This window comes from Mytilus edulis, chromosome 7, assembly GCF_963676685.1.
Source record: "Mytilus edulis chromosome 7, xbMytEdul2.2, whole genome shotgun sequence".
Lineage (NCBI taxonomy): Eukaryota > Metazoa > Mollusca > Bivalvia > Mytilida > Mytilidae > Mytilus > Mytilus edulis.
The window spans coordinates 39,753,232-39,768,193 of record NC_092350.1 but is presented as its reverse complement, the minus strand read 5'-3'; the positions used below and the strand labels follow the sequence as shown (position 1 = coordinate 39,768,193).

Here is a 14,962-nt window from a genome sequence, read left to right as displayed (position 1 = left end):
AGCAAGAGCAAATCTTAAATATGTCACTGCTATATGATTGGCTGCTATATATTTTTTTCAGCTTTGCTTGCCTGATATCCAGTTTCTTCTGTGTTGTTGATGGTAGTTGACTGTTATGCACAGTGTACTGATACAGCCTACACGAAGGCTTATCTATATGGGTTACATAAGGTTATCTTGGTTGTATTACATCAGATAAAAACGATTTGGAAATGTTGGAAAACAAACATATATTTCTGTTTCTGATACATCTTTTATGTGTATATGGAAAAAGATAAATATATAACAATGGAGAAATGCTTTACCGACTTGCTCTTCTTGAACAGAAGGTAGCTGATTTAGTAGATGAGAACGGGCGCCTTGCAGAAAGAATGACGACATGTGAGAGTGAATATACAACGCTTAAGGAACTATTCAATTCTGTGCATAATACAGATCAAAGGTTGGTAAAATAAACTATGCTTTATTTAGTCATAGACTTTAAGAAGTTATACAGGTTTGAAGAGTGGAATATTTTGATGCTTCAAATTGTACACCTACAAGTATTTCCTTTTCAATATTTTGGAAAATTATGTTCTTTTGTAGTGTCGTTTTGGTAATTATTTGTTAAGCTTGGCACTCCGTCGCTTTTTATTGATAGAAACAATAGTTCCAGTAATACATTTAAGTCGTTCAAAAGATGGACGAAAGATACCAGAGGGACAGTTAAACGTACAAGGTATTTTACGAATCCCTCTTAAGACATTTATTCTGTATCCTATACTGTTCACATAATATCGAACTGATTTGTGTTGTCTTTTTACATGAAATAGCCAAACAGACAACCAGTTCATAACAACAAAAGACACGTATACCAAAGAAAAGGGTAAATATTAGCGTATAAAATGGTACAATTCTCCTGCTAGAGTTTGGTCAATGTGAAGATTGATGGATGACCATATGATTTTTTTTGGTGGCGAAAGGTATTTTGGAAATTAATATGCTTGCACGAAATGCATCAGTCTTTATAGCATCTGGAAAAAATTAATATTCTATCCGCAAAACAATTCTTCTGACCCCCTATTTCGTCTAAAGCTTTAATAAACTTGTATTCGGTGTACTAAAACTAAAACTAGAAACTCTTTGCTTTAATATTTGTCCTTTTATTTTGGATCAACTAAAACAAGCAATCAATAGAAAATCCGTTCCAACCCAAATCAACTGCTCGTAAGAAATATGGAATTGCGTTTTTCTTTACATGTCAACAGGTGTCTTTTTATCTTGCAATATATTTTTTTTACACTTTACACAAGTATTTCATTCCTAACTATAAGATACATTGGAAGAGTGGGTCCTGCTTTGTTTAAAAAAAATGATATTGGTAAATACTATTAGATGATGTTCTCTTACTAAATAATGAAAAGTTTGGTGACTGGATAAATCTGCCAATTGATACAAGTCGTTCAAGCTGGGGTCACAAATTCACGATTTTTACTGCCGTCCTTGACAGGACCATTCCCGATTAAAATTTATTAAAAGTCTGATCAAGATCCTATGAATCGTGGATGGAAATTCATACTTTAATTAAAATTTGTAAAAACAGTTTTTTTTAATCACGACAACAATTAGATGTTGTTCAGGAAGCGTTTCCAAGCGAATTTATCCCGATAAACCCGTTCTAAATCCGCTTCTAATCCGATTTGTATCTTTCGCCAGGTAAAATTCATTGTGTTTAAAAAAACGACAAACGAGAAACACTTATTAATCACAGCAACAAAAGACAACCACTGAACAACTAAGGACACGTGTATACAAATGCAGTGGGTTTAAAAGTTTTAACTGAGGCCATCCTTCACTCTAACCGAGACAGCAGTGTATCATTACAACATTAAAAGAACAACTATGACATAACGATTGGAATAGATTAACTCAATCGAAAATACATTTAAACAAAAACAAGTAAACATACAACGAAATCAATAGTTTGATCTTCGACAAAATATAAATAAAATGTTAAAACATAGACGTTACAGGTAGTAATAAAAATAAATAGGAACAGTTCCAAAAAGACTACTTTTAAACATGTTTGTGAGCGCTCAAACCTCTTTTGTGACACCAAAATATAAAAAAAAACTATAAAAATCAGTTGAAGAAAGCTTATGTATATCTGGTTCTATATTTAATTTCGTACCTTTGCAATGGTTTATTATTAACTCATGTATATTTAATATATTAGATATCCTAAGACCTAGGAACAGTCCACTGAATATAACATCTGCAAATAAACGGGGTAACATAATTGCTTCCAGAGGATTGGGTTTGTAATATTATCTATTTTTATTTTTAATAAATAGATAAGTATAACCTATAAGTCCACTCTTAAGAAAGCATCTCTTAATTTCTTTATTTTTATTAAATTTCGTCGTACACAAAAAAGCAAAATGGCAGTAGTAATGTTAATTATGCGAAATATTCAAACTCCATAAACTATAATTTAAAGTGCAGAGCCAAATATTATTCATGGAAATTAGACATGACAATGCAAATATAACTAACTACAAAATTACAATTTACTATCATAAGTTGTTTCCATAAACACGAACAATAACATATAAACTATACAAGTTTAAACGTCGATAAACAATGATTAAGTCAATAGGATCGAACAATGAGACCTACAAATGCCAGTACATCTACAAACCAAATATCATTGAAGTTAGTGGCTTAATCTTAAACTTTAACTTGCTTTAACATGTAAACTATTAAGCAATAGTTTCAAAATAAATAGATCCTGACTGATGGGCAAGGACTGAAAAGAATAATATACATTTGCACTTTTAAGCAAATACACATATACTGAGATGTCATTTGTAAGAAGTCTTTTTTTCGAACCGAAGAATGGCATCAGGCACTAAACACAATGAAGTTTGGGTGGACAATTCAATTAAGTATTTTTTTCACTTTTATTTCTCGTTTGTCATTTTCATAGTCGAAAATTAAAAAAAATTAAAAAGCCATGATAAATACAGTACGATTTATTTTACATTATTCTATACGTAAGTTGATGTTTACATTTTTATTTTTATCATATAGCAGAATCATCACAATTACAAAATCCAATTACAATGCCGGATAGTCTTGAAGTGTTCTTGATATATTATCAATAAATAATATAAACACCCCACCTAAATACTCTTTTATTCTCCCAGTTTCTATGAACTTCAACATTTTGAATTTTTGACCTTTGAGTGTAGTATTTTGGTTTACTTTTATTTAAGAGTTTGAATAAATCTTTGAAATAGACAATACAAGTAAGAGCGACAATAAAACAGTCTAAAACAATCATTGAAAAAACTACAGCCTGATAGATATGTTCATTTACCAAAGACAATGTTTTTACTTACATCTATAAAGAGTCAATCAACATCTTTCCAACGCAATATATGCAACGCAGAATTTAAAACTGCTATAGAACATCACATGATACCTTATACAACAACAAATTTTGTTTAATATCTAAAACCAGTAAATTTTCAACGACAGTCGCTTATTTAGTTGTGTTCTTCCAATCGTTTAGATACTGGTTACTTATATTACATCAAGAATCATTTTAAGAGGAAATCAACTAAATCTTATCAAAATTCAAAACTATATAAACTGATTTACTCCTAAGAGCATAGCAATAACAGAAATTTATGATTTAATCAGATAAGGTATCAAATATTGCTTGGGTGTTAAAAAGTCTTTGGGGCACGATTAAATGTTACAAAAACTTTGGACTATTTTTTTAATTCAGTAATGAAGATAGTTGATATACGTATTCAACATTTAAAAGAACATTTTACTATTAACAATAACCACAATAAACCTATTTCTCGTATCAAACATAAACTAAAAGAACTAGCCACGGAATTTGTTTTTGTCACGGCCGATAAAGCTGCTAATAATATTATTATTGTTTGACGTAAATTTTACATTGAGGTTCTGAAAAAGGAAATCACCAATTCACCAACATTCCAACTGACTCCATTTTCAGAAAACGAAATCTGTAACAAACATAAACTTTTAGCCACCGCTTTACAAGCAGAACCAAATACAATGAAAGTCCCAACTATGTATTGGCTTCCGAAGCTACACAAAACCCCTTACAAATATAGATTTATTTCGTCTTCAAGCCATTGTTCAACTACTAAATTGTCTATTCTTCTTACCAGCACACTTGGTACAATTAAAAACCTGATAATAAATTGTTCAAATAAGGCCTTCGAAAATAGTGGAATAAATTACTGTTGGAGTGTCAAGAACTCGTTGGAAGTACTTGATAAATTGCATGCTTATATTGGTGATTTTGAATCTGTTCAAAGTTTTGATTTTTCTACCCTGTATACCACATTGCCTCACATTCTCATTAAGAAAAAAATCACACACCTAATTAAATGGGCATTCAAAAAATCAGAATGTGAATATATATGTTCAAACTCTTTTAGGTCATTTTTTAGTAGCAATAAACAAAAAAACTATGTTAATTGGACATGCTTTGATACTATATATGCCCTTGAATTTTTACTAGATAACATTTTTGTTCGCTTTGGGGATTCCGTATATCGTCAGATTATCGGAATTTCAATGGGGACTAACTGTTCACCACTTATTGCGGACCTGTTTTTGTATTGTTATGAGTTACAATTTATGACAAAAATAAGCAAAGACCCATCGAAGCAACATCTGATAAACAAATTTAATAACACTTTTAGATATTTGGATGATATTTTTGCTCTCAATAATGACGACTTCAGTATGTATATTAATGAAATGTATCCTGTTGAACTTACTTTAAATAAAGCTAATACTAACAATGACCACTGCCCTTTTCTCGATCTTGATATCTATATCACTAATGGAAAGCTGAATACTAAAATTTATGATAAAAGGGATGATTTTTCATTTCCTATCGTTAATTATCCGTTTTTAGATGGTGACGTTCCCTTGTCGCCATCTTACGGTGTTTATATATCTCAACTTGTACGATTCGCTCGTGTATGTAACAATGTTTTAGATTTTAACGAGAGAAATTTATGTATAATTACTGAAAAATTATTACATCAGGGTTTTCGATATCACAAACTAGTCAAAACATTTACTAAATTTTATCATCGGTATAAAGACATCATTCGTAAATATAGCTCAACATGCAGACTTCTAATACGTTCAGGTATTTCACATCCAATTTTTTTTATGGAAATATTCTTTATAAAGCACAAAGGTGTCAGTATTCACCTCAGAAACTTACAAAACCTTTGAATAGACTTATTAAGAAGGGATATAATTACGATACTGTTGTCAAGTCATTAAAGATTGCATATTTTGGCGTTAATATTGAGTCACTGATAAGGTCTTTGCATCGGAACTAAACACATTTATTCTAAAAACAGTTGTTGGCATGACACGGGTTATGTTCTTCTCATATATGTTATGATGGTATGATACTAAACCCCTAACGGGAAGGATTGTGCCTGATGTTCATATGATGAAATCATAATCTTTCAGTCGGAGCTGGCATGTCAGTTAACTGCTAGTAGTCTGTTGTTATTTATGTATTATTGTCATTTTGTTTATTTTCTTTGGTTACATCTTCTGACATCAGACTCGGACTTCTCTTGAACTGAATTTTAATGTGTGTATTGTTATGCGTTTACTTTTCTACATTGGTTAGAGGTATAGGGGGAGGGTTGAGATCTCACAAACATGTTTAACCCCGCCGCATTTTTGCGCCTGTCCCAAGTCAGGAGCCTCTGGCCTTTGTTAGTCTTGTATTATTTTAATTTTAGTTTCTTGTGTACAATTTGGAAATTAGTATGGCGTTCATTATCACTGGACTAGTATATATTTGTTTAGGGGCTAGCTGAAGGACGCATCCGGGTGCGGGAATTTCTCGCTGCATTGAAGACTTGTTGGTGACCCTCTGCTGTTGTTTTTTATTTGGTCGGGTTGTTGTCTCTTTGACACATTCCCCATTTCCATTCTCAATTTTATGATAAATTTTGTATTATTTTCTTTCATTTTTGCTTATGTTTTTTGTCTATATGGCTTTTTGTGTTTCTTTGATCCATATGACGTGGCTCTGTACTTATACATCCCGCCATTGTGATATTATGCTATAGTACTGTTTTATATTTTTGTCTTTGAGTTTTTTCTTAATTTTGCTTTGTCTATAAGGCTTTTTGGTGCTTATATTGTTTGTTTTCATAGTGATTAAGATAACAATAGTTATCAAAGGTACCAGGATTATAATTTAGTACGCCAGACGCGCGTTTCGTCTACATCAGACTCATCAGTGACGCTCATATCAAAATATTTATAAAGCCAAACAAGAACAAAGTTGAATAGCATTGAGGATCCAAAATTCAAAAAAAAGTGGTGCCAAATACGGCTAAGGTAATCTATGCCTGGGATAAGAAAATCCTTAGTTTTTCCGTAAAATTCAAAGTTTTGTACACAGGAAATTTATAAAAATGACAACATTATTGATATTCATGTCAACACCGAAATGTTGACTACTGGGCTGGTGATACCCTCGGGGACGAAACGTCCACCAGCAGTGGCATCAACCCAGTGGTGTAAATAGTTATCAAAGGTACCAGGATTATAATTTAGTACGCCAGACGCGCGTTTCGTCTACATCAGACTCATCAGTGACGCTCATATCAAAATATTTATAAAGCCAAACAAGAACAAAATTGAAGAGCATTGAGGATTCAAAATTCCAAAAAGTGGTGCCAAATACGGCTAAGGTAAACTATGCCTGGGATAAGAAAATCCTCAGTTTTTCCGTAAAATTCAAAGTTTTGTAAACAGGAAATTTATAAAAATGACCACATTATTGATATTCATGTCAACACCGAAATGTTGACTACTGGGCTGGTGATACCCTCGGGGACGAAACGTCCACCAGCAGTGGCATCGACCCAGTGGTGTTATCAAAGGTACCAGGATTATAATTTAGTACGCCAGACGCGCGTTTCGTCTACATCAGACTCATCAGTGACGCTCATATCAAAATATTTATAAAGCCAAACAAGAACAAAATTGAAGAGCATTGAGGATTCAAAATTCCAAAAAGTGGTGCCAAATACGGCTAAGGTAAACTATGCCTGGGATAAGAAAATCCTCAGTTTTTCCGTAAAATTCAAAGTTTTGTAAACAGGAAATTTATAAAAATGACCACATTATTGATATTCATGTCAACACCGAAATGTTGACTACTGGGCTGGTGATACCCTCGGGGACGAAACGTCCACCAGCAGTGGCATCAACCCAGTGGTGTAAATAGTTATCAAAGGTACCAGGATTATAATTTAGTACGCCAGACGCGCGTTTCGTCTACATCAGACTCATCAGTGACGCTCATATCAAAATATTTATAAAGCCAAACAAGAACAAAATTGAAGAGCATTGAGGATTCAAAATTCCAAAAAGTGGTGCCAAATACGGCTAAGGTAAACTATGCCTGGGATAAGAAAATCCTCAGTTTTTCCGTAAAATTCAAAGTTTTGTAAACAGGAAATTTATAAAAATGACCACATTATTGATATTCATGTCAACACCGAAATGTTGACTACTGGGCTGGTGATACCCTCGGGGACGAAACGTCCACCAGCAGTGGCATCGACCCATTGGTGTTATCAAAGGTACCAGGATTATAATTTAGTACGCCAGACGCGCGTTTCGTCTACATCAGACTCATCAGTGACGCTCATATCAAAATATTTATAAATCCAAACAAGAACAAAGTTGAAGAGCATTGAGGATCCAAAATTTCAAAAATGGTGCCAAATACGGCTCAGGTAATCTATGCCTGGGATAAGAAAATCCTTAGTTTTTTCGTAAAATTCAAAGTTTTGTAAACAGGAAATTTATAAAAATGACCACATTATTGATATTCATGTCAACACCGAAATGTTGACTACTGGGCTGGTGATACCCTCGGGGACGAAACGTCCACCAGCAGTGGCATCGACCCAGTGGTGTAAATAGTTATCAAAGGTACCAGGATTATAATTTAGTACGTCAGACGCGCGTTTCGTCTACATCAGACTCATCAGTGACGCTCATATCAAAATATTTATAAATCCAAACAAGAACAAAGTTGAAGAGCATTGAGGATCCAAAATTCCAAAAATGGTGCCAAATACGGCTAAGGTAATCTATGCCTGTGATAAGAAAATCCTTATTTTTTTCGTAAAATTCAAAATTTTGTAAACAGGAAATTTATAAAAATGACCAAATTATTGATATTCATGTCAACACCGAAATGTTGACTACTGGGCTGGTGATACCCTCGGGGACGAAACGTCCACCAGCAGTGGCATCGACCCAGTGGTGTAAATAGTTATCAAAGGTACCAGGATTATAATTTAGTACGCCAGACGCGCGTTTCGTCTACATCAGACTCATCAGTGACGCTCATATCAAAATATTTATAAAGCCAAACAAGTACAAAGTTGAAGAGCATTGAGTATCAAAAATTCCAAAAATGGTGCCAAATACGGCTAAGGTAATCTATGCCTGTGATAAGAAAATCCTTAGTTTTTCCGCATTACTGAAAGACAGAGATCACAGTTGACTGCTTTATCCCTGTTTCTAATAAAAAAAAAAAACTTTTTACCTATTATGTCTGTTTGTATTGTTCACACATCGTTGTCAATATAATAGAATTTGATGCAACTGTCATACAATTGAGAGGTTTAGCTAGCTATAAAACCAAGTTTAATCCATCGTTTTCTACATAAGAAAATGCCTGTACCAAGTCAGGAAAATGATATTCATTTGACATTCATTTGATGTTTTTGAGCTTTTGATATTGCATTTCATTAGGGACTTTCCTTCCTGAATTCTCCTGGGAGTTCAGTATTTTTGTGGTTCTTCTATTTTTTTTCTGCATTTAAATTGTGTACAGGTCATAAATATCAGAATTGCGTGTTTCATTTTGCAATTACCTTAACAACAATTACACAGTATTAATTTAGTGTATCAGCTATCGTGTAAACCAAAGCAATTTTGTTTTAGAATGTAATTAAGAAAATGCATAAAAAAAAATAAAAATACGGTCACTTTGTGAAACCAAAAACATATTTCCCTAGTTATACAGAGTCCACAAAGTCGTAAACATGGTTTATAAACCATGCCAGAAATAGCGGAAAGTGGATAACATCAAAAAGGCAGTAGTTGAAATAAAGTAATACATGTGACCTCATTTTTCCTGGAAAAACAAACAAACAAACAAACAAACAAAAATGATCCATGCTTAGCTAGATTTTGGCCTTTTATTGAAAAGCATTCATTATGAACAATTATGATTACATGTTCACGTTTTGATAGAAACATAAAAATAAACATAATGAAGTGATACTATAAACTGTTTACAATAAGAAATCACATCTGCTTCATTTTTTCTTTTGGAAATTTTCGAAAGACAAAGTTTACAAGCAAAACCAAAGGAATCAATAAAAACGGACTGTATATAGCAAACAATTTAAGTCTATCGTTTCTTGACGTTGGTCCTGGGTATTTTGATGTGCTGAAGTCATGTAAAAATAAATGGAAAGAAATGCATATTGTCGTTGTCGCTGTGTGGGCGGCATAGATCAACATAGGTCTCTGTATCCAGGGACATCGGTGTATACCTAAAATGAAATTAAACCTATTCAACGAAGAATTTTGCAATTTCTAAATAGTTAATTACTCATTTATCCTTCAACCATTCGTTTGACATTTTTTTTAGAACAATTGCAAAAGTATATCATGTATATCATATAAAAGCTTACACAATGCTGTATTACAAATAAATTATTATTTACTCAGAGAAAATAGTTTGTAAATAAAGCGGATAAGTTGTACAGTGATCAGCGGGAAATAGTTGTTTACTGTACGGGGATTAGGATAGGTACTGTTTGTAATCATTGTACCTTTACTTTGGGGGGAACCTTTATCCGGTTGTGATGCGTCGTAGTGATTACAGGAAAACATATGATTTTTTACGTGTTTTGTACTTGTACAAATAAAGTCTCCTGTTGTCCCGCTTCTGTGTTGGGCAAGCAGGTAACGTAAATATTTCTTTTTAAGTATCAGTTCATTTTTATGGGTTCTCTTCGTATTCCGCGTTTAAACTATGGATATTTCTTTTAACACTAACTTTTTTAACCTATCTTAAAAATTTATTTTTTATAAATTAGACCATTTCCCCTGCATAAGAATTAAGAATAATAAATTATCAAATAAAGTTAAAACAGTTATGATCGCTAATTTGTCCATTTAAGATAAATTTAAAAAAATGGACATGGCAGAAATACCTTTTAAAAATGCATATACTGCCACAAAAAAGAACGGCAGTTGGAACAAAATTTCACAACATATAAAGGACTTGAACCAGGCTGGTGATTCTACCATCATCGGATCTTTAAACTCTCGACAATACCAATCCATTAGGTCTACAACCTACAATAAAAATACAATCTTTAAACTCTCGACAATACCAATCCATTAGGTCTACCACCTACAATAAATATACAATCTTTAAACTCTCGGCAATACCAATCCATTAGGTCTACCACCTACAATAAATATACAATCTTTAAACTCTCGACAATACCAATCCATTAGGTCTACCACCTACAATAAATATACAATCTTTAAACTCTCGACAATACCAATCCATTAGGTCTACCACCTACAATAAATATACAATCTTTAAACTCTCGGCAATACCAATCCATTAGGTCTACCACCTACAATAAATATACAATCTTTAAACTCTCGGCAATACAAATCCATAAGGTCACCTCCTCAAGCAGTTTAGACAACAAATATTAGTCACATGCACTATTTACTTAAAGGTGATAGGACGTGTCCCTTGAACAGGTCATTTTTTAAAGCTTGAAAATATGTGAATAGGTGGGAAATATATGATATAAAAGTCAATAAAGTTCAAATTACTTGTATATATGATACAGAGCTACCAGAGGTTCTAAGGAAAGGATGACATTAACAGATACACGACCGCTTCTAAATTAGGGAGCTACCATTTGATTTTAATGGGGGGGGCTAGGATGAAAAATTTTGTCCTGCATTTTTTTTTAGTTGTAATCTCTGTCCTGCCTTTTTATTTTTCACTCTATTTGGTCCTGCTTTTTTTTTTTAGTTGATCCTGACTTTTTTTACATAAATTGTCATCCTGACTTTTTTTTTTTTTGCAAGTGTCTCATCCTGCCTTTTTTTTTTACTCAAAACTCCTGTCCTGCCTATTTTTTTCAAATTTCATCCTAGCCCCCCCCCCTAAAAATCAAATGGTAGCTCCCTTACGTATAACAACGACCCACAAATACGGCATAACACAGGACCTTATACAATATAACATAGAAAATTAAAAGTCTATTTAAAACAGTATTATATATGTTAATGAATGATAAACAACTACGACACATGGCAAACCGTTGAACAATCACTGGACTACAGGATCCCTTCTTGTCTAATTGGGACAGGAACATACGTTATTCAACGCAGTTTTACACAGGTTTGGTAACGCTCAACTCTCGCCCTTACTATAATAATAATAATAATAATAATAATAAATTCTTTATTTAAAGAGGGTAACTCAATTAGAAAAATTCTAATTTTCATTGAGGCCCTCAAACAAAATACATGCATACAGTTAACATTGATACATTAAATTACAATATATATTACTAGTATATACAACAATTCAATCACTAAAATATACAAAGGGTAATAAATGACAATATTTGATATAGTTTTGTTAGAGAAAAACAAATTATTTGACTTGCATATAATTTTCAAGAAAATGATTATAACTATGTTTCTTGAATAATTCCACATTAGGACATTTTTTTATTTCGAGTGGTAAATTATTCCATACTTTGGTTGCAGAGTAACGAAAAGATTTTTTATAAAAATTTGTATTTGGCCTTGGAACAAAAAGATCATTATTAGAGACAGATCGTAGGTTGTGGCGTTGCACATCATCAATATTTAGAATTGCTAAGTAATCAGGTGTTAGCCCATTTACAATTTTATACATTAAAATTGATTGCTGGTATTTTATTCTTTTGGTAAAAGATAGCCATTTTAAAGAAAAAAACATGAAATTAGATGGAATAGAAATATCGCATTCCAGTATAATTCTTGCTACTCTTTTTTGAAGTTTTATGATTCTATCTGAATCTTTTTGTAATAAATTTCCCCAAACTGAACTACAATAGTCTATATATGGTAGAATATATGCATTATAAAATAGTTGCCTTGTGTGTATTGGCAAATATACTTTAATTTTATATAAAAGTGATACTTTAGAAGAGATTATTTTACATACACGATCAACATGATCTTCCCAGCTTAAATTTTCATCAATGTCAATTCCAAGTAATTTGAAAGAATGGACATTCTCAATACATGTTTCGTTGACGGTAATGCATAATTCTGATAGTTGTTTAAGTTTTGGTTTTGAACCCAATTTCATACACTTAGTTTTTTGTGCATTGATTTTCATACTGTTATTGTTACACCAAGATTGTATAGCATTTAAATCATTTTGCAATATGCTGTTTATTTTTTCAATGTTTTTATCATGAAAATGCAATGTTGAATCATCAGCATATAAATCCATATTGGATTGTTTAACATGAAGTGGTAAATCATTTATATATATTAAAAATAACAGCGGACCTAAAATAGAACCTTGAGGCACTCCATACTTTACAAACGATTTATCAGATTTAATGTTAGCGTATTGGACTTCTTGTTGTCTGTCAGACAAATATGATTTTATCCAATCTATTATATGTTTTCCGATATGATAAAATTTTAACTTTTCTAAAAGTATGGCATGGTTAATAAGGTCAAAAGCCTTACTGAAATCTAAAAACACTGTACCAACTATTTCTCCATTATCTAAATATTTTAACCATTCGTCAATTAGTTTAGTTAGCGCTGTTTGGCAGGAATGACCTTGTCTGAAACCTGACTGGGCGATATGTAACAATTTATTATTGTTTAGGAATTCATATAACTGTGTACATACATGTCTTTCGAAAATTTTAGATATGGTATTCAAAATAGAAATTGGACGATAGTTTGAGGGAATATCTCTTGGTCCTCCTTTATGTATAGCAGTTACTCTTGCAAGTTTTAATTTTTGCGGAAAACGATTTGAAGTTATACTTTTGTTTATTAAAAAAGTTAATGATGGGGATATTATTTCTGCACTTAGCTTTAAAAATTTGGGACCAATTCCATCTAAACCTGCGGATTTATTAATATTAAGATGTTTTAGTTGAGAACACACCTCTCCAACGGAAATGAGTTTTAAATGAAAATTTTCAGTTTTCTTTAATTTTTCACTAGTAAAATTTTGTAGCATAGAAAAATCCATATCTGAAGTATTATTTCCAATAAGTTTTTCAGCTACGGATGAAAAATGAACATTAAGAGTATTTACAATATCTTGGTTGTTATAAACCGTTTGATTTTCATACTGCATTTTAGGTGGGAAAATATTATCTTCTTTTGGATTTAACTCTTTAATATGATTCCAAAGTTCTTTACTATTTTTGGAACTAGTTATGGCGTTTTGGTAATATTCCTTTTTTGCATTAAATATTAACGACGTTGTTTTATTACGCCACTTTTTAAAGTTTACCCAATCTTTTTTTGAATGATACATATTCCTATATTGAATGGAATTTTTAATTTCTTCATTAAACCATTTGGCTTGTTTAAATGTTTTTACTCTTTTAGTTTTCATTGGTGCATGTTTGTTAATAACTTGATTAAAAAGTTCATACCATTTGTCGACAGCAATGTCAATATCATCTTCCATTTCAACAATATCAAAAGGGGTTTGATGTAAGTCTGTACAAAAGGCATCTTCATTAAATTTTTTGAAACACCTATACTTTATTTCGATATGACTTTCTTTTTTTATCTTTATATTGATTTTTCTATTTAAGCATACAGGATAGTGGTCACTTAAAGCATATGACGGAACATGACAATGGACAATATTTTCAGGATTAGTAGTGTAAATATGATCAATTAGAGTTTCAGATTTGTCACAAATACGTGTTGCAGTGCAAATTTGTTGTTGAAGATTAAAATTGTTTATGAAATTGATCCATTTTTTATTCTCAATTTTTATCAAGTCAATATTAAAGTCCCCCATTAAAATTATCTCTTTGTTTTCTGAAAGAGCTGCATTAAATTCTTCCTCAAAAAGATCTATCCAGGACTGAGGGGAATTTGGTGGTCTATAAATAGTACAAATAAAGAAAGGTTTAGATTTTGGAAATTCTACCTCTAACCATAAAGTTTCTAATGTATTAATTGATAAATCAGATCTATTTTTAACTGCAATAGAATCTTTGACGTAAACCAATAGGCCACCACCATCCTTACACTGGCGATCTTTTCTGAAAATTTTGTATACTATGAGAAAGATGTGTACCAACACAAAATTTAAAACAAATTACAAACTGTAAAAATCCGTCATGATGCGCTTTGTATAAAAATGTACTTACCACTCCAGGGTAAATCCATTTAGGGAAAATTGCTTGTGAATCGAAAAATATTGCTACTGGAATGTGTACAACAAAATATATCAGGAATATAAAGTCCAAGATAGATGTAAACTTCATAATTGTGTAACATATAAATGTACAAATAACACAAACAACAAAGTGAAAGTAAAGATAAATATTAAATCGTTGACGGTTTGTGTAAGTTAAAAAGATCCGGAAAATACAAATGGTACGATTTTTTTTCTAAAATTACGAATTTATTCTGTTTATTCATTGAGATGTATGTTTTGCTTTTGTATATTTTCGATACATGATTAATTTCGATTTATTATTGATAGATGAATTAATTTACGTGGTATATAATAGTAACGTATAAACGGATATACAGGTGTACA

General features: G+C 31.8%; 1 protein-coding gene and 1 long non-coding RNA gene across 2 annotated transcripts; one reads left to right on the top strand and one right to left on the bottom strand.

Annotated features, from left to right (window-relative positions):
* The first annotated feature begins 206 nt into the window (after nt 1-206).
* Nucleotides 207-2,300, top strand: LOC139481434 (uncharacterized). The gene is made up of 3 exons (XR_011654619.1): nt 207-442; nt 813-865; nt 2,216-2,300. It is a non-coding gene; the product is annotated as an uncharacterized lncRNA (long non-coding RNA).
* A 6,967-nt stretch (nt 2,301-9,267) lies between these two features.
* LOC139481433 (sigma intracellular receptor 2-like) lies at nt 9,268-14,737 on the bottom strand. The gene is made up of 3 exons (XM_071264761.1): nt 14,568-14,737; nt 10,329-10,473; nt 9,268-9,662 (listed from the first exon to the last, which is right to left on the bottom strand). The coding sequence occupies exons 1-3, from the start codon at nt 14,682-14,684 to the stop codon at nt 9,412-9,414; spliced, it is 513 nt and encodes a 170-aa protein (XP_071120862.1). The 5' UTR covers nt 14,685-14,737; the 3' UTR covers nt 9,268-9,411.
* Nucleotides 14,738-14,962: the final 225 nt, after the last annotated feature.